This window comes from Pseudophryne corroboree, chromosome 12, assembly GCF_028390025.1.
Source record: "Pseudophryne corroboree isolate aPseCor3 chromosome 12, aPseCor3.hap2, whole genome shotgun sequence".
NCBI lineage: Eukaryota > Metazoa > Chordata > Amphibia > Anura > Myobatrachidae > Pseudophryne > Pseudophryne corroboree.
Window position 1 is genome coordinate 165,155,693 of NC_086455.1, and position 23,134 is coordinate 165,178,826.

At 48.2% G+C, this 23,134-nt stretch overlaps 1 protein-coding gene across 4 annotated transcripts in view; it reads left to right on the forward strand.

Annotated features, from left to right (window-relative positions):
- The window catches only part of LOC134981196 (B2 bradykinin receptor-like), a 170,862-nt gene extending 157,903 nt beyond the window's left edge, over nt 1-12,959 (forward strand). For all 4 annotated transcript variants that reach the window (XM_063948439.1, XM_063948440.1, XM_063948441.1 and 1 more), the window contains one exon: nt 8,035-12,959. In XM_063948439.1, the coding sequence (XP_063804509.1) occupies nt 8,052-9,161 (1,110 nt within the window). In that variant the 5' untranslated portion in view covers nt 8,035-8,051 and the 3' untranslated portion in view covers nt 9,162-12,959. The remainder of the gene's footprint in view (nt 1-8,034) is intronic.
- The last annotated feature ends 10,175 nt before the right edge of the window (nt 12,960-23,134 follow it).

Here is a 23,134-nt window from a genome sequence, read left to right on the forward strand (position 1 = left end):
CACACTAATACACCCTCACACCTCCCCTACTCCCACCTATACTACCTACACTAATACACCCTCACACCTACCCACCACCTGTACTACCCACACTAATACACCCTCACACCTACCCTACTCCCACCTATACTACCCACACTAATACACCCTCACCCCTACCCTACTCCCACCTATACTACCCACACTAATACACCCTCACACCTTCCCTACTTCCACCTATACTACTCACACTAATACACCCTCACACCTACCCTACTCCCACCTATACTACTCACACTAATACACCCTCACCCCTACCCTACTCCCACCTATACTACTCACACTAATACACCCTCACCCCTACCCTACTCCCACCTATACTACCCACACTAATACACCCTCACACCTCCCCTACTCCCACCTATACTACTGACACTAATACACCCTCACACCTACCCTACTCCCACCTATACTACTCACACTAATACACCCTCACACCTACCCTACTCCCACCTATACTACTCACACTAATACACCCTCACACCTACCCTACTCCCCCTATACTACTCACACTAATACACCCTCACACCTACCCACCACCTGTACTACCCACACTAATACACCCTCACACCTACCCTACTCCCACCTATACTACCCACACTAATACACCCTCACACCTCCCCTACTCCCACCTATACTACCTACACTAATACACCCTCACACCTACCCACCACCTGTACTACCCACACTAATACACCCTCACACCTACCCTACTCCCACCTATACTACCCACACTAATACACCCTCACCCCTACCCTACTCCCACCTATACTACCCACACTAATACACCCTCACACCTTCCCTACTTCCACCTATACTACTCACACTAATACACCCTCACACCTACCCTACTCCCACCTATACTACTCACACTAATACACCCTCACCCCTACCCTACTCCCACCTATACTACTCACACTAATACACCCTCACCCCTACCCTACTCCCACCTATACTACTCACACTAATACACCCTCACACCTACCCTACTCCCCTATACTACTCACACCAATACACCCTCACACCTCCCCTACTCCCCCTATACTACCCACACTAATACACCCTCACACCTACCCTACTCCCACCTATACTACTCACTCTGGTACACCCTCACATCTACCCTACTCCCACCTATACTACCCACACTAATACACCGTCACACCTACCCTACTCCCCCTATACTACCCACAATAATACCCACTCACACCTACCCTACTCCCACCTATACTACCCACACTAATACACCGTCACACCTACCATACCCCCACCTATACTACTCACTCTGGTACACCCTCACATCTACCCTACTCCTACCTATACTACCCACACTAATACACTGTCACACCTATCCTACTCCCCCTATACTACCCACAATAATACCCACTCACACCTACCCTACTCCCACCTATACTACCCACACTAATACACCGTCACACCTACCCTACTCCTACCTGTGCTACTCACACTAATACACCCTCACACCTACCATACTCCCACCTATACTACTCACATTAATACACCCTCACACCTACCTTACTCCCACCTACCCTACTCACACTAATACACCCTCACACCTACCCTACTCCCCCTATACTACTCACACTAATACACCCTCACACCTCCCCTACTCCCACCTCTACTACTGACACTAATACACCCTCACACCTACCCTACTCCCACCTCTACTACTCACACTAATACACCCTCACACCTACCCTACTCCCACCTATACTACTCACACTAATACACCCCCACATCTACCCTACTCACACCTCTACTACCCACACTAATACACCCTCACACCTACCCTACTCCCACCTATACTACTCACACTAATACACCCTCACACCTACCCTACTCCCACCTATACTACTCACACTAATACACCCTCACCCCTACCCTACTCCCACCTATACTACTCACACTAATACACCCTCACCCCTACCCTACTCCCACCTATACTACTTACACCAATACACCCTCACACCTCCCCTACTCCCCCTATACTACTCACACAAATACACCCTCACACCTCCCCTACTCCCCCTATACTACCCACACTTATACACCCTCACACCTACCCTACTCCCACCTATACTACTCACTCTGGTACACCTCACATCTACCCTACTCCCACCTATACTACCCACACTAATACACCGTCACACCTACCCTACTCCCCCTATACTACCCACAATAATACCCACTCACACCTACCCTACTCCCACCTTTACTACCCACACTAATACACCGTCACACCTACCCTACTCCTACCTGTGCTACTCACATTAATACACCCTCACACCTACCTTACTCCCACCTATACTACTCACACTAATACACCCTCACACCGACCTTACTCCCACATCTATTACTCACACTAATACAACCTCACACCTCCCCTACTCCCACCTATACTACTTACACTGGTACACCCTCACACCTACCCTACTCCCACCTATACTACCCACACTAAAACACCCTCACACCTACCCTACTTCCACCTAGACTACCCACACTAATACACCTTCACACCTACTCTACTCCCACCTTTACTGCCCACACTTATACACCCTCCCACCTACCCTACTACCACCTGTACTACCCACACTAATACACCCTCACACCTACCCTACTCCCACCTATACTACCCACACTAATACACCCTCATAACTACCCTACTCCCACCTATACTACTCACTCTGGTACACCCTCACATCTACCCTACTCCCAGCTATACTACCCACACTAATACAGCCCCGAACCTGGTGTGGCAGCAGTAAGTAAAAATAAAAAAATAATATTCAATAATAATAATACATTTTAGAGAGTGCAGTGGGATTACCTAATTGCCACACTAATACACCCTCACACCTACCCTACTCCCCCTATACTACTCACACTAATACACCCTCACACCTCCCCTACTCCCACCTGTAGTACTCACACTAATACACCCTCACACCTACCCTACTCCCCCTATACTACTCACACTAATACACCCTCACACCTACCCTACTCCCCCTATACTACTCACACTAATACACCCTCACACCTACCCTACTCCCACCTATACTACTCACACTAATACACCCTCACACCTACCCACCACCTGTACTACCCACACTAATACACCCTCACACCTACCCTACTCCCACCTATACTACCCACAATAATACCCACTCACACCTACCCTACTCCCACCTATACTACCCACACTAATACACCCTCACACCTACCCTACTCCCACCTATACTACTCACTCTGGTACACCCTCACACCTCCCCTACTCCCCCTATACTACTCACACTAATACACCCTCACACCTACCCTACTCCCACCTCTACTACTGACACTAATACACCCTCACCCCTACCCTACTCCCACCTATACTACCCACACTAATACACCCTCACACCTACCCTACTCCCACCTATACTACTCACACTAATACACCCTCACACCTACCCTACTCCCACCTATACTACTCACACTAATACACCCCCACATCTACCCTACTCCCACCTCTACTACCCACACTAATACACCCTCACACCTACCCTACTCCCACCTATACTACTCACACTAATACACCCTCACACCTACCCACCACCTGTACTACCCACACTAATACACCCTCACACCTACCCTACTCCCACCTATACTACCCACACTAATACACCCTCACACCTACCCTACTCCCACCTATACTACCCACACTAATACACCCTCACACCTTCCCTACTTCCACCTATACTACTCACACTAATACACCCTCACACCTACCCTACTCCCACCTATACTACTCACACTAATACACCCTCACCCCTACCCTACTCCCACCTATACTACTCACACTAATACACCCTCACCCCTACCCTACTCCCACCTATACTACTCACACTAATACACCCTCACACCTACCCTACTACCACCTGTACTACCCACACTAATACACCATCACACCTACCCTACTCCCACCTATACTACCCACACTAATACACCCTCATAACTACCCTACTCCCACCTATACTACTCACTCTGGTACACCCTCACATCTACCCTACTCCCAGCTATACTACCCACACTAATACAGCCCCGAACCTGGTGTGGCAGCAGTAAGTAAAAATAAAAAAATAATATTCAATAATAATAATACATTTTAGAGAGTGCAGTGGGATTACCTAATTGCCACACTAATACACCCTCACACCTACCCTACTCCCCCTATACTACTCACACTAATACACCCTCACACCTCCCCTACTCCCACCTGTAGTACTCACACTAATACACCCTCACACCTACCCTACTCCCCCTATACTACTCACACTAATACACCCTCACACCTACCCTACTCCCCCTATACTACTCACACTAATACACCCTCACACCTACCCTACTCCCACCTATACTACTCACACTAATACACCCTCACACCTACCCACCACCTGTACTACCCACACTAATACACCCTCACACCTACCCTACTCCCACCTATACTACCTACAATAATACCCACTCACACCTACCCTACTCCCACCTATACTACCCACACTAATACACCCTCACACCTACCCTACTCCCACCTATACTACTCACTCTGGTACACCCTCACACCTCCCCTACTCCCCCTATACTACTCACACTAATACACCCTCACACCTACCCTACTCCCACCTCTACTACTGACACTAATACACCCTCACCCCTACCCTACTCCCACCTATACTACCCACACTAATACACCCTCACACCTACCCTACTCCCACCTATACTACTCACACTAATACACCCTCACACCTACCCTACTCCCACCTATACTACTCACACTAATACACCCCCACATCTACCCTACTCCCACCTCTACTACCCACACTAATACACCCTCACACCTACCCTACTCCCACCTATACTACTCACACTAATACACCCTCACACCTACCCACCACCTGTACTACCCACACTAATACACCCTCACACCTACCCTACTCCCACCTATACTACCCACACTAATACACCCTCACACCTCCCCTACTCCCACCTATACTACCTACACTAATACACCCTCACACCTACCCACCACCTGTACTACCCACACTAATACACCCTCACACCTACCCTACTCCCACCTATACTACCCACACTAATACACCCTCACCCCTACCCTACTCCCACCTATACTACCCACACTAATACACCCTCACACCTTCCCTACTTCCACCTATACTACTCACACTAATACACCCTCACACCTACCCTACTCCCACCTATACTACTCACACTAATACACCCTCACCCCTACCCTACTCCCACCTATACTACTCACACTAATACACCCTCACCCCTACCCTACTCCCACCTATACTACTCACACTAATACACCCTCACACCTACCCTACTCCCCCTATACTACTCACACCAATACACCCTCACACCTCCCCTACTCCCCCTATACTACCCACACTAATACACCCTCACACCTACCCTACTCCCACCTATACTACTCACTCTGGTACACCCTCACATCTACCCTACTCCCACCTATACTACCCACACTAATACACCGTCACACCTACCCTACTCCCCCTATACTACCCACAATAATACCCACTCACACCTACCCTACTCCCACCTATACTACCCACACTAATACACCGTCACACCTACCATACCCCCACCTATACTACTCACTCTGGTGCACCCTCACATCTACCCTACTCCTACCTATACTACCCATACTAATACACTGTCACACCTATCCTACTCCCCCTATACTACCCACAATAATACCCACTCACACCTACCCTACTCCCACCTATACTACCCACACTAATACACCGTCACACCTACCCTACTCCTACCTGTGCTACTCACACTAATACACCCTCACACCTACCATACTCCCACCTATACTACTCACATTAATACACCCTCACACCTACCTTACTCCCACCTACCCTACTCACACTAATACACCCTCACACCTACCCTACTCCCCCTATACTACTCACACTAATACACCCTCACACCTCCCCTACTCCCACCTCTACTACTGACACTAATACACCCTCACACCTACCCTACTCCCACCTCTACTACTCACACTAATACACCCTCACACCTACCCTACTCCCACCTATACTACTCACACTAATACACCCCCACATCTACCCTACTCCCACCTCTACTACCCACACTAATACACCCTCACACCTACCCTACTCCCACCTATACTACTCACACTAATACACCCTCACACCTACCCTACTCCCACCTATACTACTCACACTAATACACCCTCACCCCTACCCTACTCCCACCTATACTACTCACACTAATACACCCTCACCCCTACCCTACTCCCACCTATACTACTTACACCAATACACCCTCACACCTCCCCTACTCCCCCTATACTACTCACACAAATACACCCTCACACCTCCCCTACTCCCCCTATACTACCCACACTTATACACCCTCACACCTACCCTACTCCCACCTATACTACTCACTCTGGTACACCTCACATCTACCCTACTCCCACCTATACTACCCACACTAATACACCGTCACACCTACCCTACTCCCCCTATACTACCCACAATAATACCCACTCACACCTACCCTACTCCCACCTTTACTACCCACACTAATACACCGTCACACCTACCCTACTCCTACCTGTGCTACTCACACTAATACACCCTCACACCTACCATACTCCCACCTATACTACTCACATTAATACACCCTCACACCTACCTTACTCCCACCTATACTACTCACACTAATACACCCTCACACCGACCTTACTCCCACATCTATTACTCACACTAATACAACCTCACACCTCCCCTACTCCCACCTATACTACTTACACTGGTACACCCTCACACCTACCCTACTCCCACCTATACTACCCACACTAATACACCCTCACACCTACCCTACTCCCACCTATACTACCCACACTAATACACCTTCACACCTACTCTACTCCCACCTTTACTGCCCACACTTATACACCCTCCCACCTACCCTACTACCACCTGTACTACCCACACTAATACACCCTCACACCTACCCTACTCCCACCTATACTACCCACACTAATACACCCTCATAACTACCCTACTCCCACCTATACTACTCACTCTGGTACACCCTCACATCTACCCTACTCCCAGCTATACTACCCACACTAATACACCGTCACACCTACCCTACTCCCCCTATACTACCCACAATAATACCCACTGACACCTACCCTACTCCCACCTATACTACCCACACTAATACACCGTCACACCTACCCTACTCCTACCTCTGCTACTCACACTAATACACCCTCACACCTACCATACTCCCACCTATACTACTCACACTAATACACCCTCACACCTACCTTACTCCCACCTCTACTACTCACACTAATACAACCTCACACCTACCCTACTCACACCTATACTACCCACACTAATACACCCTCACACCTACCCTACTCCCACCTATACTACCCACACTAATACACCTTCACACCTACTCTACTCCCACCTTTACTACCCACACTTATACACCCTCCCACCTACCCTACTCCCACCTGTACTACCCACACTAATACACCCTCACACCTACCCTACTCCCACCTATAAAACCCACACTAATACACCCTCACAACTACCCTCCTCCCATCTATACTACACTCACTAATACACCTTCACACCTACCCTACTCCCATCTTTATGTGGAGACCTGGGGCTGTAGTCCTATTCATTGTTAATTTGGCCTTGGATGTGGAGAAAGATGGAGCATTCATAGCTAAGTTTCTCCAGCCTTGTATTGCTCCTTTGCCTGTTCATCACTCCAGAAATGATATTACATGTAATTAAAAACTACTAAAATTTTACTTACTGTACATTAGTAACAGAACTCATGGGATGGAAAACTGTATACAGAATAGTAGCTGATTCATTGTTTGTTTTCTTACAGGTAAAAGGATAAAAAAAATGGGAATGAACATCAACAACTTGACCATGAGAACAGGTGCTAACAACACCACCGTACATTTGACGTTTTCCACGCCTGATGAATTTAACACCTGCGTTTCACCTGAAGGACTTGACTGGATCATTGCCTACCAACCAGTTTATATGTGGATTGTTTTTGTCTTGGGATTCATAGAAAACCTGTTTGTCATCTTGATCTTTTTGCTTCACAGAAACCGCTGCACAGTGGCAGAGATCTACCTGGGGAACATGGCAGCTGCAGATCTGATTTTTGTTAGCGGGCTGCCCTTCTGGGCCATTTCTATATCTAACAAATTCTACTGGCCCTTCGGTAGCTTTCTCTGCTTCACGGTCAATTCCCTGATCCAGCTGAATCTGTTCAGCAGCATCTACTTCCTCATGATGGTCAGTATAGACCGGTACTTGGCTTTAGTGAAGACCATGTCCTTTGGCCGAATGAGGGGAGCTGGATGTGCCAAGGTGAACTGTGTAATCATTTGGGTCTTCGCCATAGTAGCGAGTTTGCCCAAAGTCGTGTTCCGAAGAGTGGACTTTATCCCTAGTATAAACACTACCGCCTGTGTTATATTACCACCCACCGACAACTGGCACATTGCCACAAATATCATAATGACCATTTTTGGCTTCTTAATTCCAGCCATCGTCATTGCATTCTGCACTGCCCAGATTATACACGCTCTGCGGAATAACACCATGCAGCAATTCAAAGAGATCAACAACGAGAAAAAGGCCACCTGGTTGGTTCTGGCAGTGCTCTTGGTGTTTATAATCTGCTGGCTCCCGTTCCATATTTTTACCTTTATTGACACTCTGGATTTATATGAAGTTCTCCCCTTATGCTCCTTGAGCATGTTTACTGAAATTGGAAACCAGATCTCAACCTATATTGGCTATAGCAATAGCTGCATCAACCCACTTCTCTACGTCATAGTCGGGAACCATTTCCGGAGAAAGGCAAAAGAGGTCTACTGGCAACTCCAATCAAAAATAAGGCCACCGAGAAAGGCGTCGCTCCCAATGAGTTATTCGGGGGTCACCGTACGGACCTCAATTTCTATGGGGCAGCAAAAAATAATTTTGAAGCAATGAAACCTGTGCTGTAGCATTAGGCAACGCACTATGGTGAAGGACAACTTTTTTTTTCTTCAGTACTGAACACAACTTGGAATAAGCTACCGTTATTTATTGTCTCTGGGATGTTTCTTGTTTATAGACTGTATCGTACGATTTTTCACACTTACCGTGTTAGCTGTCTTCTCCTGTTAGAACTGCCTTATTTGGGAGGACGCTGAAATGTCTTTGGTTAGGTGGTAGGAATTACAGCTGGACAGTTTGAGAGCAATGACTTAAAAAACGTACAATTTTTGTATCATTGCAGGTTCTGCGATTCCTCACCTACTGTATGACCTATTCTCAAATGACAATGTAGTCTGCTATCTTAAACTTACTTACAATTATTGTTGAGGAACTAAGACTAATTTTAAGAAACTTGTGGACCTCAAGGTAATGCTGAGGTCCAAATCAAAGACTTAATGGTGCAACCCAGAGCTGTCAAGGAGGCTTCACATGAGGGATCTTTGAGATTTTATTGGTTGTCCCTAGCTGTTCTTAAATGACCATAATCTGACATTTCTCAAACTCGGTCCGAAGGCACCCTAACAATCCAAGTTTTACAGAAATCTATGCTTAAGCACTGGTGATTTAATTAATACCTCAGTCAGTCTGATGTAACTATCTGTATTTAAGCATGGATATCCTTCAAAACTCTGAACTGTTAATGTGCTTTGAGGACCAAGTTTGAGAAACCCTGCAAAACTTGTTACTAAAGGGCTATTGTCTTCAAGAGTACATGTCTGATTTATCATGCGTGTTGGAATAAAACATATCAACAGAAATACTATTGTAATTTTAGAAAAATAATAGTACGTAATTAAGTCCAGCTTTTTTTCTGTACATCAGTCATCAGAATCAAAATCACGGACATTGTCAGACTCAGTAATTCCTGCTGTTCTATTATACGAATAACAGCTTTGATGGGAGCCGGAATGAGGGTTATAAAAATTCTTTACATATCAATGGATGAATAATTACAGCTTATTTAAACAAAGAATTTAAAAAACGTATCTTGTATTGTACATTTCAATGACATGATTTCTCTACTAAACATGGAGATTGAATGCAGATTGAGTCTCACATATCCAAAATGCTTGGGACCAGAAATATTTTGGGTATTGGATGTTTCCGTACATCGGAATGTTTGCATACCATAACGAGATATCTTGGGGATGGGACCCAGAGTGCATTTAGGCTTCATAGACACCGTATACACACACCGTGAAGGTTATTTTATACTTTTTTTTTATATTTTGTGTATTTAACAAAGTTTGTGTATATTTTAGATTTTGGACATGGGAGACTCAAGCTATGTTTGTATGTGTGTAAATAAATAAATAAATCTATCTATCTAGTGTGTGTATACACACACACACACACACACACACACACACACACACACACACACACACACACACACACAGTGTATGCATAGTGTAAATGAGTGACTCTCTGTCTTTTTATACTGTATATATATTTCTAAATACAGGTATATAAATTTTAACAAAGAAATTGCAATTTAGGATGTTTTATGTATAGTTATTGGTTGAAGCAAGTCCGATAAAATAATTAGTCCATCATATTGGAGATTATTTCATCTATAACTTCCAGCATCTACAGGATATACGCTTTCATTGATGATAATATCTGATTGAATGCTCTCTGTATAAAGTTAGTACATGAGTCACAATGAGAATGTGTATATTTATATTCAGGGTATTCTCATAAACCATATAACCGTTCTTGTCTGTATACGGTGGTTAATGTGGATAATGACACAAATTGTGAACACTGTCTCTCTAGGGCTGATGCACGCTAACATCTACTATGAATTATAGGTATACAGTAGTTCAGAAGTAAGCACATATTTCTTACAGATATATTATCTATAAGCACCGTCAGAGTCGGATTGTTTATATTATTTCTTACATCATGTTCTATTCATTTGCAGATTATTGGTTTGATGAGCTCTTTAGAGACTAATAAATGTCCCGTTCTACATTCACCTTGAGATATATTTTGACTTACCACAGGGATAGGCAATCTGCGGATCTACTGTACATACATACAGACAGAAGTTTTTGTTTTTTATTTTAATCCCCACCAAGATTTTAATAGGAAAGTACCACACACCAGGAATAACCCCTGATCGGTTGTCTCTCACCAGTTTTTAAGCAAAATTATGTTCCTGAAATGAAATTCCTACAGTTACCAAAGTAATTCATATTTTATCAATGTTTCTAATTTACAAAAAACAAACAAACAAACAAACCCCATTTTGATGGCTGTCACCATAGGGGTCATTCAGAGTTAATCGCTCGCCGTTTTTCGCAGCGCAGCGAACAGGTTACTACTGCGCATGTGTTGACCACTCTCTTCTCATACAAACACTGCAATCCCTAGGTATTCAGGACACAGCCCTTTCTTGGTTCCTATCCTACCTATCTTATCGCTCCTTTAGTGTTCGCTTCTCTGAATCTACCTCCTCTTCGCTACCTCTCTCAGTTGGAGTACCGCAAGGCTCAGTCCTAGGTCCTCTGCTTTTCTCTATCTATACCTCATCTCTTGGTAAACTAATCAACTCTTTCGGATTTCAGTACCATCTTTATGCAGATGATACTCAAATCTACCTATCCTCCCCTGACTTGTCACCATCTGTACTGGACCGTGTCACTGAATGCCTGTCTGCCATTTCATCCTGGATGACATCTCGCCACCTCAAACTTAATATTTCCAACACAGAGCTACTTATATTTCCACCGGACAATAGTAGTTACCAACCTGATATCTCTATCACTGTTGATACAATCAACCCTACCCCACAAGCTCGCTGCCTAGGTGTCATTCTTGACTGAACTGTCCTTTGTTCCCCAGATTCAATCTTTCTCAAAATCATGTTTTATACATCTAAGAAACATTTCCAAAATACGACCATATCTTACACATGATACAGCAAAAACTCTAATCCATGCTCTCATTATCTCCCACATTGATTACTGAAATAGTCTCCTGACTGGTCTTCCCATACATAGGCTCTGACCACTACAATCCATTCTGAACGCAGCTGCAAAACTAATCTTCCTCGCTAGACGTTCATCGTCTGCAGATCCACTCTGTCAGTCCCTCCATTGGTTACCGGTATTCTACCGTATTCAATATAAAATACTGTTACTTACACACAAGGCTATTAACCAAACTGCACCATCATACATCTCCTCACTCATCTCAAAATATCTCCCTACCCGACCTCTCCACTCTGCACAAGATCTGCGTCTCTCATCCACACGTATTACTTGTTCCTACACAAAATTACAGGACTTTATCAGAGCTTCACCCACTCTGTGGAATACCCTCTCACGCACAATAAGACTCACCTCTAGTCTCCAAACCTTTCAACGTTCCATGAAAACTCACCTCTTCAGACAGGCCTATCAAATTCCAGACCCACCCACATAACCTTCAGTGCTTCCCTATCTAATTCCATCCTCTCTGTACAGTCCACATAACATCACATATTTTGTCTTTCTTTACTCTCACATCCTCCTGACCCTTGGCCAACATTGCTGGGTAATCAAACCCATTAAGAACCTAGCAATCTGGTGGTCCTTTATGCAATAGGTAGCATCTATCCTTGTGTATCAATGCCAACTTTCCTATAGATTGTAAGCTTGCGAGCAGGGCCTTCCTACCTCTATGTCTGTCTGTTTTTGCCCAGTTTTGTTCTATTACTGTTGTTCTAATTGTAAAGCTCAACGGAATATGCTGCGCTATATAAGAAACTGTTAATAAATAAATATTCACATTTCACATAGAGGATGACATGGTCCAGAAGACACCTATTTACACAGGAATATAACTAACATCATGATCATATAGCAGAGGTTCAACCAGATAATACATAATAGCCGAAGTATTGGTGCAGGGCAAATGTGATCTTCCTTAATTGATCAGTTTTATAATATTAATCTTTGGGGCAGATTTAACAATGAGCGATGTTCTTGTTATTACTCATTATGAGTGATAAATGGTGCCCCAGCCAATCAGCTCCTGTCATGTGTTTGAAAAATGACAGTTAGGAGCTGATTGGCTGGAGCACCATTTATGATTAATAATGAGTGATAACAAGAATATCACTCGTTAAGTCTGTCCCTATATTTTTTTGTATTTAGTAGCATTTGTATCAGTAATGCTTCTCTAGAATGAAGATTACTGTCCCCAGGCCTTTTCCTTATAATCCTGCCATCTGCGGATAATCTCCAGCCACTCCCCCTCCAGTTCTCTCCAGCTTCATTACCCCTTGTGTCTCTCCAGCCCCCATGTCTCTCCAAACTCCTCTCCCAGTGTCTCTCCAGCTACCTTCTGTCTCTCCATCCCCAGACCCTTTCTGTCTCTCCAACCCTGTGTTTCTCCAGCCTCCACAGTGTCCCTCTAGCCCCAGCCCAGTGTCTCTCGGGCCCCAGGAGTGCATCTCCAACTCACTTTTGTCTCTCCAGTTTCATTACCCCTTGTGTCTCTCCAGGCAACAGTGTCCCTTCAGCCCTAGTCCTCTTCTGCCTCTCCAGCCCCCAGTCTCTCCAGTACCCACAGTGACCCTCCAGCCCCCAGTCTCCCTTCAGACCCCACAGTCTCTCTCCAGCACCCAGTGTCGTTCCAGCCCCTAATCTCCATCAAGCTCTCACAGTGTCTCCCCATCCCCATTCTGTCTCTCCAGCAGTGTTTCTCCATCCTCCAGTGTTCCTCTAGCCCCAGCCCAATGTCTCTCCAGTCCCATTTTGTCTCTCCAGCTTCCTTCTGTCTCACCAGCCTCATTATCCCTTGTGTCTCTCCAGCCCTATTCCCCCCAGCCCCTACTGTTTCTCAAGCTCCTGTTGTCTCTCTCCAGCCTCCACAGTGTCCCTTCAGCCCACACAGTGTCTCTCCAGTACTAGCCCACTTATGTGTCTCCAACCCCACACACTTCTGTCTCTCCAGCCCAGTGTCCCTCCAGTTCCCAGTCTCTCTCCAACTCCCAGTCTCCCTCCAACCCCCACAGTATACCTCCAGCTGACGCTGTCTCCCTTCAGCCTACAGTGTCCATCCAGCTCACAGTGTCTCTCCAGTCCTAGCCCTCTTCTATCTCTCCAACCCATCTTCTGTCTCTCCAGCCTACAGTGTCCATCCAGCCCACAGTCTCTCCCCAGTCCTAGCCCTCTTCTGTCTCTCCAACCCCACATCTTCTGTCTCTCCAGTCGACAGTGTCTCTCAAGCTCCCAGTCTCCCTCCAGTCCCCACAGCGTCTCTCCAGTCCTACCCCTCTTCTGTCTCTCCATCCCCACTCTTCTTTCTCTCCAGCTCAATGTCCCTCTAGCTCCCAGTGTCCCTCCAGACCACAGTGTCCTTCCAGCTCCCAGTGTCACTCCAGCCCACACAGTGTTCCTCCAGCCCACAGTGTCCCTCTAGCTCCCGGTGTCCGTGCAGCCCCCAGTGTCTCTCCAGTTTTCTGTCTCTGTTTAGTCTGGTCTCTACAACCCATGTCCCTCCAGCCCAGTGTCTCTCCAGTCTTCTGTCTGTTTAGTCTTCTGTCTCTCCAACCCGTGTCCCTCCAGTTCACAGTGTCCTCCAACCACACACTTACATTCTTCTGTATCCTCAGGCTGCCCGCAGCGGCTCCTCTGCTCTGTCTTTCAGCGGTGCGGTGATGCTTGACGTCACGATCTCACACTTGTTACTCCACAATAAACAAAAAATGTTATTGCACCAGCCACCGCCGGTACAATAAAGCTGCAGAGGCTCCCTGGACAGATCCCATACACGCCTGCACCCTGCTGATCGCTGATACATGCCTGCACCCTGCTGATCACTGATACACGCCTGCACCCTGCTGATCGCTGATACACGCCTGCACCCTGCTGATCACTGATACATGCCTGCACCCTGCTGATCGCTGATACATGCCTGCACCCTGCTGATCACTGATACACGCCTGCACCCTGCTGATCGCTGATACACGCCTGCACCCTGCTGATCACTGATACATGCCTGCACCCTGCTGATCGCTGATACATGCCTGCACCCTGCTGATCGCTGATACACGCCTGCACCCTGCTGATCGCTGATACACGCCTGCACCCTGCTGATCACGGTTACATACCTGCACCCTGCTGATCACTGATATATGCCTGCATCCTGCTGATCCCCGATACATGCCTGCACCCTGCTGATCGCCGATACATGCCTGCACCCCGCTGATCGCCGATACACGCCTGCACCCCGCTGATCACTGATACATGCCTGCACCCTGCTGATCGCCGCTACATGCCTGCACCCTGCAGATCACTGATACATGCCTGCACCCCGCTGATCACTGATACATGCCTGCACCCTGCTGATCACTTATACACGCCTGCACCCCGCTGATCGCCGCTACATGCCTGCACCCTGCAGATCACTGATACATGCCTGCACCCCGCTGATCCCCGATACATGCCTGCACCCCGCTGATCCCCGATACATGCCTGCACCCTGCTGATCACCGATACACGCTTGCACCCCGCTGATCACCGATACACGCCTGCCCCCTGCTGATCACTGATACACGCCTGCACCCTGCAGATCACTGATACACGCCTGCACCCTGCTGATCGTCGCTACATGCCTGCACCCTGCTGATCACCGATACACGCCTGCACCCTGCTGATCACAGATACACACCTGCTGATCACCGATACACGCCTGCACCCCGCTGATCACCGATGCACGCCTGCACCCCGCTGATCACCGATACACGCCTGCACCCCGCTGATCACCGATACACGCCTGCACTCCGCTGATCACTGATACATGCCTGCACCCTGCAGATCACTGATACATGCCTGCACCCCGCTGATCACTGATACATGCCTGCACCCCGCTGATCCCTGATACATGCCTGCACCCCGCTGATCACGGATACATGCCTGCACCCCGCTGATCCCTGATACATGCCTGCACCCCGCTGATCCCTGATACATGCCTGCACCCCGCTGATCACGGATACATGCCTGCACCCCGCTGATCCCTGATACATGCCTGCACCCCGCTGATCACTGATACATGCCTGCACCACGCTGATCACGGATACATGCCTGCACCCCGCTGATCCCTGATACATGCCTGCACCCTGCAGATCACTGATACATGCCTGCACCCCGCTGATCACTGATACATGCCTGCACCCCGCTGATCCCTGATACATGCCTGCACCCCGCTGATCACGGATACATGCCTGCACCCCGCTGATCCCTGATACATGCCTGCACCCCGCTGATCCCTGATACATGCCTGCACCCCGCTGATCACGGATACATGCCTGCACCCCGCTGATCCCTGATACATGCCTGCACCCCGCTGATCACTGATACATGCCTGCACCACGCTGATCACGGATACATGCCTGCACCCCGCTGATCCCTGATACATGCCTGCACCCCGCTGATCACTGATACATGCCTGCACCACGCTGATCACGGATACATGCCTGCACCCCGCTGATCCCTGATACATGCCTGCACCCCGCTGATCACGGATACATGCCTGCACCCCGCTGATCCCTGATACATGCCTGCACCCCGCTGATCACTGATACATGCCTGCACCCCGCTGATCACTGATACACGCCTGCACCCCGCTGATCACTGATACACGCCTGGACCCCGCTGATCACGGATACACGCCTGCACCCCGCTGATCCCTGATACATGCCTGCACCCCGCTGATCACTGATACATGCCTGCACCCCGCTGATCACTGATACACGCCTGCACCCCGCTGATCCCTGATACATGCCTGCACCCCGCTGATCACTGATACATGCCTGCACCCCGCTGATCACTGATACACGCCTGCACCCCGCTGATCCCTGATACATGCCTGCACCCCGCTGATCACTGATACATGCCTGCACCCCGCTGATCCCTGATACATGCCTGGACCCCGCTGATCACTGATACACGCCTGCACCCCACTGATCCCTGATACATGCCTGCACCCTGCTGATCGCCAATACATGCCTGCACCCCGCTGATCCCTGATACATGCCTGCACCCCGCTGATCCCTGATACATGCCTGCACCCCGCTGATCCCTGATACATGCCTGCACCCCGCTGATCCCTGATACATGCCTGCACCCTGCTGCAGAACAGGCAATAGTTAGCGCTAGGTTTATCTGTGAGCTCCTCAGGACCAGCTACAGCTGTGTCGGTAGTCCCCCTGTGTCGCCAGGCCTGGCTATAGGTCATATTATATGGAATCAATACTAAATGATAGGATATGATACTGTGCGACACAGCTGTCGCTACTTGAGACCTGATCGGTGTTTACACAGACAGAAAATTAATGTTGATTATCTCATCAATAGTGGTGAGTCGGTTTATTCAGGTGCTGGAAAACAGGCAGTGAAAAGACGAAATAAATGTAATTCAATACGCCTTGTTCCCCCACCCACACCCACTAGACACTGTGGTAAGTAAACTCCTGCGATCTCATACAAACACTACTCAATGCCAAATGTAGGATTAGCTCTGCGAGGGAGCAATAAAACACACATTAGTAGGTCGCAGTTTATTTAGCTTTCTCTGGATAAACAGCGTTACCATATACAAATAAAACAGCCACGTTGCTTAAATCATGCGACAATTGCGGTTTCCATATGACTTTCAGGACTGAAGGGCTTGATAAATAGGCTCCCTATATACATTCCGGTTTTGCAATTTTTTAACGGGCGTTTGTAAGTATGAATTGTGCTGTGCGTGGGTTACTGTAAAGACTATAATGTGAGACATTGTTTCCCCTAGCACCCTGAATGATAACAGTAACCAGATATAAATCCCACATAATATTAGAATTCAGAGATCTTGGTTACACACATTTGCGCAAATATGTGTAACCAAGATCTCTGAATTCTTTTTTTTTTTTTTTTTAAATACTTTATTTATGCGTGGTCAGGTAGATACAGAAAGCATACTGAAAATACATGGGACAGGCGGCCAACATAGCCAGTGTCCGGGGTAGACCACATTTTTCAAGCATATAACAAGATTAATCAGTGAGGGAGAGACAATCAAGTTCAAACATGGGGTTTGGGAGGGGAGGGGGGAGGGCCACATTTGTGTCTATACATGATGTATACCATGAGAACAAGTAAAGTCAGATTAAGAGGGGGGAGGGAATTCAGAAAGGGGGTGTGGACGGAGAGAGCAGCAGGGAGGAAGGGAAGTTAGAGCGGGGGGTGGGTTAGAGAGAATTGTCGGAGGGAGGGAGCGGTAGGGGCCCATGGGTCCCTGGGGGGGAGGGGGATGTTCTAAAGGAGGGGAGACTAGTTTCTGCGTTCGGCGGCGAGCCAAGGAGCCCAAACCTGCTCGAAGACGTGGCCCCGGTCGTGGAGATAGTATGTGATCTTTTCCATTGAGGCGATGTGCCAAATTTTAGCTTTAAGGGAGAGTAGGGAAGGTGGGGAGGGGTTCTTCCAGTTGAGGGCAATCAATGATTTTGCTGCTGCTAAAATATGTGAGGTTAGCTTTTGGGAGAATTTATTGAGGAGTGGGGGGGGGATAACATAGCAGGGAGGTCCAGGGGTCTTTCCGGACAGGAGGGTCTATAAGTGAGTTAAGGAGGGAGTAGACCAAGTCCCAGAAGGGCACAATTACTGGGCAGGTCCACCATATGTGGAGCATAGTGCCTCTAGCTCCGCAGTTTCTCCAACAGGACGGGGAGGAGGACGGGAAAATTTTGTTAAGTCGGTCGGGGGTGTAGTACCAGCGGTAGTAGATTTTGTAGGCCGTTTCCTTAAAGGCAGTGGCAATGGAGCTTTTAGCGATCCCCAGCCTCATGTCCTCCCAGTCCTCTGTTTCTGGAGGAGGCCCGAGGTCTTGTTCCCATGCGAGTTCATGGGGCCGGGAAGAAGGGAGGGAGGAGTCTAGTAGGAGAGAGTAGAGTTGGGAGATTATACCTTTGGAGGAATGGGAGTTGACGCATAGGGATTCAAAGGGAGTAAGGGCGCGGAGTAAGGCGGTAGAGGGGAAGGAGGCCAGAAAGTGGCGTATTTGTAGGTATTGGAAGGGGTTAAGTGGTTGTGAGGGAGTTTTCCGCTGGAGGTCGGGCAGGGACAACCATTGGCCTCGATCGGCAAAGTCCGTTGGAAATTTAAGGCCCAGTGTTATCCACATTCGGGATCTCGTAACTGAGAGTCCGGAGGGAAACTTGGGGTTTTGCCAGATGGGGGTCAAGGGTGAGGGTGTGGTAGTGAGACCCCAATTCAGAGAGAGAGCATCCCATGTTTTGAGATTGAATTTGATGGTAGGGAGATGCTTAGAGGCTGAAGATCGAGAGGTGGAGGAGAGGCCCCATAGGGGGGACAGGTCTGGCATGCCCATGAAGGCTGCTTCGATGTCCAGCCAGGACACCGATCCTGGAGGAGCGTATGAGGTGACAATGTGGGATAGGTGGGAAGCAAGGTAGTATAGTTTGACGTCGGGCAGGCCTCTGCCACCCGCGGAGGTTGGTCTTTTCAGAGTATTGGCGGCTATGCGGGGAGGTCTGTGGTTCCAAATAAAGCGTGTGAGGGCTCGTTGGATAGTGCGGAGGAAGGTGGTCGGGACTGCCACGGGAAGGGTCTGGAAAAGGTAGAGCCATTTGGGGAGAATGGTCATTTTAACCGCTATGATCCTGCCCAGCCACGAGATGAAAAGACTGTTCCAAGAGGTCAAGTCAGCTAGTGTTTTGGTAAGAAGGGGTGGGAAGTTTTCTCGGAAGAGGCAGTCGTATCGAGGGGTTAGGTATATCCCTAAGTATTTGATCTTCGTGGGTTGCCATTTAAAATTGAAGTTGGTACGGAGGGACTCGGCCTCACGCTGGGGGGTATGAAGCATCATGGCCTCAGATTTGGAATAGTTGATTTTATATCCTGATATAAGACTGTAGGCTTGTAGAAGCGAGAATAGATTTGGGAGTGAGATGAGGGGCTGGGACAGGGAGAGTAGGATGTCGTCTGCAAAGAGAGAAATTTTGGGATTTGTGGGGCCCACCTGTATACCGTGTATGTCCGGATGTGCTCTAATTTGAGAAGCAAGTGGCTCTATAATGAGGGCAAATATTAGAGGGGAGAGAGGGCAGCCCTGACGTGTGCCGTTGGCAATACTAAGTGGGGCGGATGGGATACCATTGATAAGGACGGTGGCAGTGGGGGTGGAGTATAATGCTAGGATGCTTGTGAGAAAGCCGCCAGATAGGCCATAGGCCTCTAGGGCGGGTCTCAAGAAATCCCAGGAGATTCGGTCGAATGCTTTTTCGGCGTCTAAGGAGAGTATGATAGTGGGGGCTCTCCTGGAATTCGAGATATGTATGAGGTCAATAGCACGCCTGGTGTTATCCCTTGCCTGGCGGCCCGTGATAAATCCTACTTGATCGTAGTGAACTAGGGAAGGGAGGTATGGGTTAAGACGGGTGGCCAGGATCTTGGCAAAAATTTTAAGGTCTAGGTTCAGGAGGGATATGGGGCGGTAGCTGGCGCAGTTAAGGGGATCTTTGCCTTCTTTGGGAATCACCACGATTCTGGCCTCTAGCATCTCAGGGGGAAAGAGGTCGCCCTGGACAACCCCATTGAAGAGAGAGTGCAGGTGTGGGGAGAGAAGGGCAGAGAATTTTTTGTAGTATAGAGCCGTAAATCCGTCCGGGCCCGGGGATTTGCCAGTTTTTTGCATGAGGATAGTCTGGGCGATCTCCTCCACCGTGATCTCCCTGTTGAGGGAGTCCAATGCGTCCTGGGGCAGTCTGGGTAGTTTGGAAGCAGAGAGAAAGTGGGAAATGAGGTCAGCGTGGGGTTGGGAGGGAGCACCCGGTGGGGGGGGCGGGAGGTTGTATAAATCAGTATAGTAGGATTGAAAAGCGGCTCTAATGGCTATGGGGTCTTGAACAAGTTGGTTGAGAGAGTTCCTGATAGTGACAATGTTGGTTGTGGCTCTCGTAGAGCGGAGTCGTGCCGCCAGAATCTTGTCCGCCTTGTCGCCCTTCTCATAAAAGGTCTGGCGAAGCCACTTAAGACGCTTGGCCACCCGTGTAGTGAGAAGGAGATCAAGTTCCGCCTTAATGGTGCGAAGTTCGGACAAGACCGTCGGGTCGGAAGACGCCTTGTGTAGGGTCTCGAGTGCGTGGAGTTTAATGGAGAGTCTATTGTATTGGGAGAGGGTTTGCTTTTTGGCTTTTGAGGCAAGGCTAATGAGGTGCCCCCGAAGGACAGCCTTGTGTGCCAGCCAGAGGGTGGACCTAGAGGTATCGGGATGGTCATTTAAGGCGAAGTAATCAGAGATCATGTTTTGGAGGTGAGAGTTTATCTCAGGGTTGTGTAGGAGGGAATCGTTGAGACGCCATGTCATAGAGCGAGGACGAGAAACCAAGCCTGTCAGGTCGCAGGATATGGGGGCGTGGTCGGACCAAATTAGTGGGTGAATATGGGCATCCCGGAGATTCAAGGCCAGATCCTCTGAATTCTAATATTACGTGGGATTTATATCTGGTTACTGTTGTCATTCAGGGTGCTGGGGGAAACAATGTCTCTCTTTTTTTCTTGCTTAGAAATACCCCTCCCTTTCGAGCACCTGAATGATATCATTAAGCTGATTGAGCATCTACCAGTATATAAGACTATAATGTGTGCGGGTAGCTTGGGCCTTATTCAATCAGCCTGAAACACTGTTTGCATTTTAGTTTTGTCTCAAATTGCGAATTCTAACAGTGTGCATTGCGGGACTCTTCGCAATCCGCATCTTCTCTCAGTCTCAAATGTGACTTTAGACCGCGTGCAACTGGGGTCTGAGAAGGGCGTGGAGTCTGGTGTGTGCGGTCGCAGTGAGCGTGCGGTCACAGCAAAAGCACAATAAGGTTGCGTTGTGGGTGTGCAATAGGAAAGGGTGACTACAATGATGTAAACGCAGCCTTCTGTTACGTGTGCTCTGATCCAGCTGTAAATGCAAAGTTGATAGTGATGACTGTGTGTGATTGGTTACAGAGGGCTAGAACACGCCCATTTATGCAAAATCTCTCAAATTGATGCACCTGTGTTTTAGAGGCGATTTAACACAACTTTACACACTCGTGATACACAAATAATTAATTCTACATGCTCAGTTTAGAATGCGAAAGTCCGCACATATAAAGCATACCCGTGACTATTCAGCATTCCAAATCGGGATCCTGAGCACACCTGAAAGGGGTATAATCTCACTGAAAGTGGGCGTGGCCTTGTGATCATTAGGCCACACACCCCTGAGGTGTACTGTGTTTTAGCAGGCATGCCCACATGTCACACCCTCTTTGTTGGTCATGCTGGGGGAAGATCAGCACTCCGTCTGCTTACAACTGTGTTGGAGCTTTAGCAGTGGTGTGACAAAGGTGGTCATTCCAAGTGGTTCGCTCGCTAGCAGTTTTTAGCAGCCGTGCAAACGCTTAGCCGCCTCCCACTGGGAGTGTATTTTAGCTTAGCAGAAGTGCGAACGAAAGGATCGCAGAGCGGCTACAAAGTTTTTTTGTGCAGTTTTAGAGTAGCTCAAAACCTACTCAGCGCTTGCGATCACTTCAGACTGTTCAGTTCCTGTTTTGACGTCATAAACACGCCCTGCGTTCGCCCAGCCACGCCTGCATTTTTCCTGGCACGCCTGCGTTTTTTCGAACACTCCCTGAAAACGGTCAGTTGACACCCAGAAACGCCCACTTCATATCAATCACTCTGCGGCCAGCAGTGCGACTGAAATACTTCGCTAGACCCTGTGTGAAACGACATAGTTCGTTGTAATAGTACGACGCGCGTGCGCAATGCGCCGCATACGCATAAGTGCCGTTTTTTTGCCTCATCGCTGCACAGCGAATTAATGCAGCTAGCGATCAACTCGGAATGACCACCTAAGTGTCTCCAGCTGCCTGCGGGACACTGCGGCCTGTG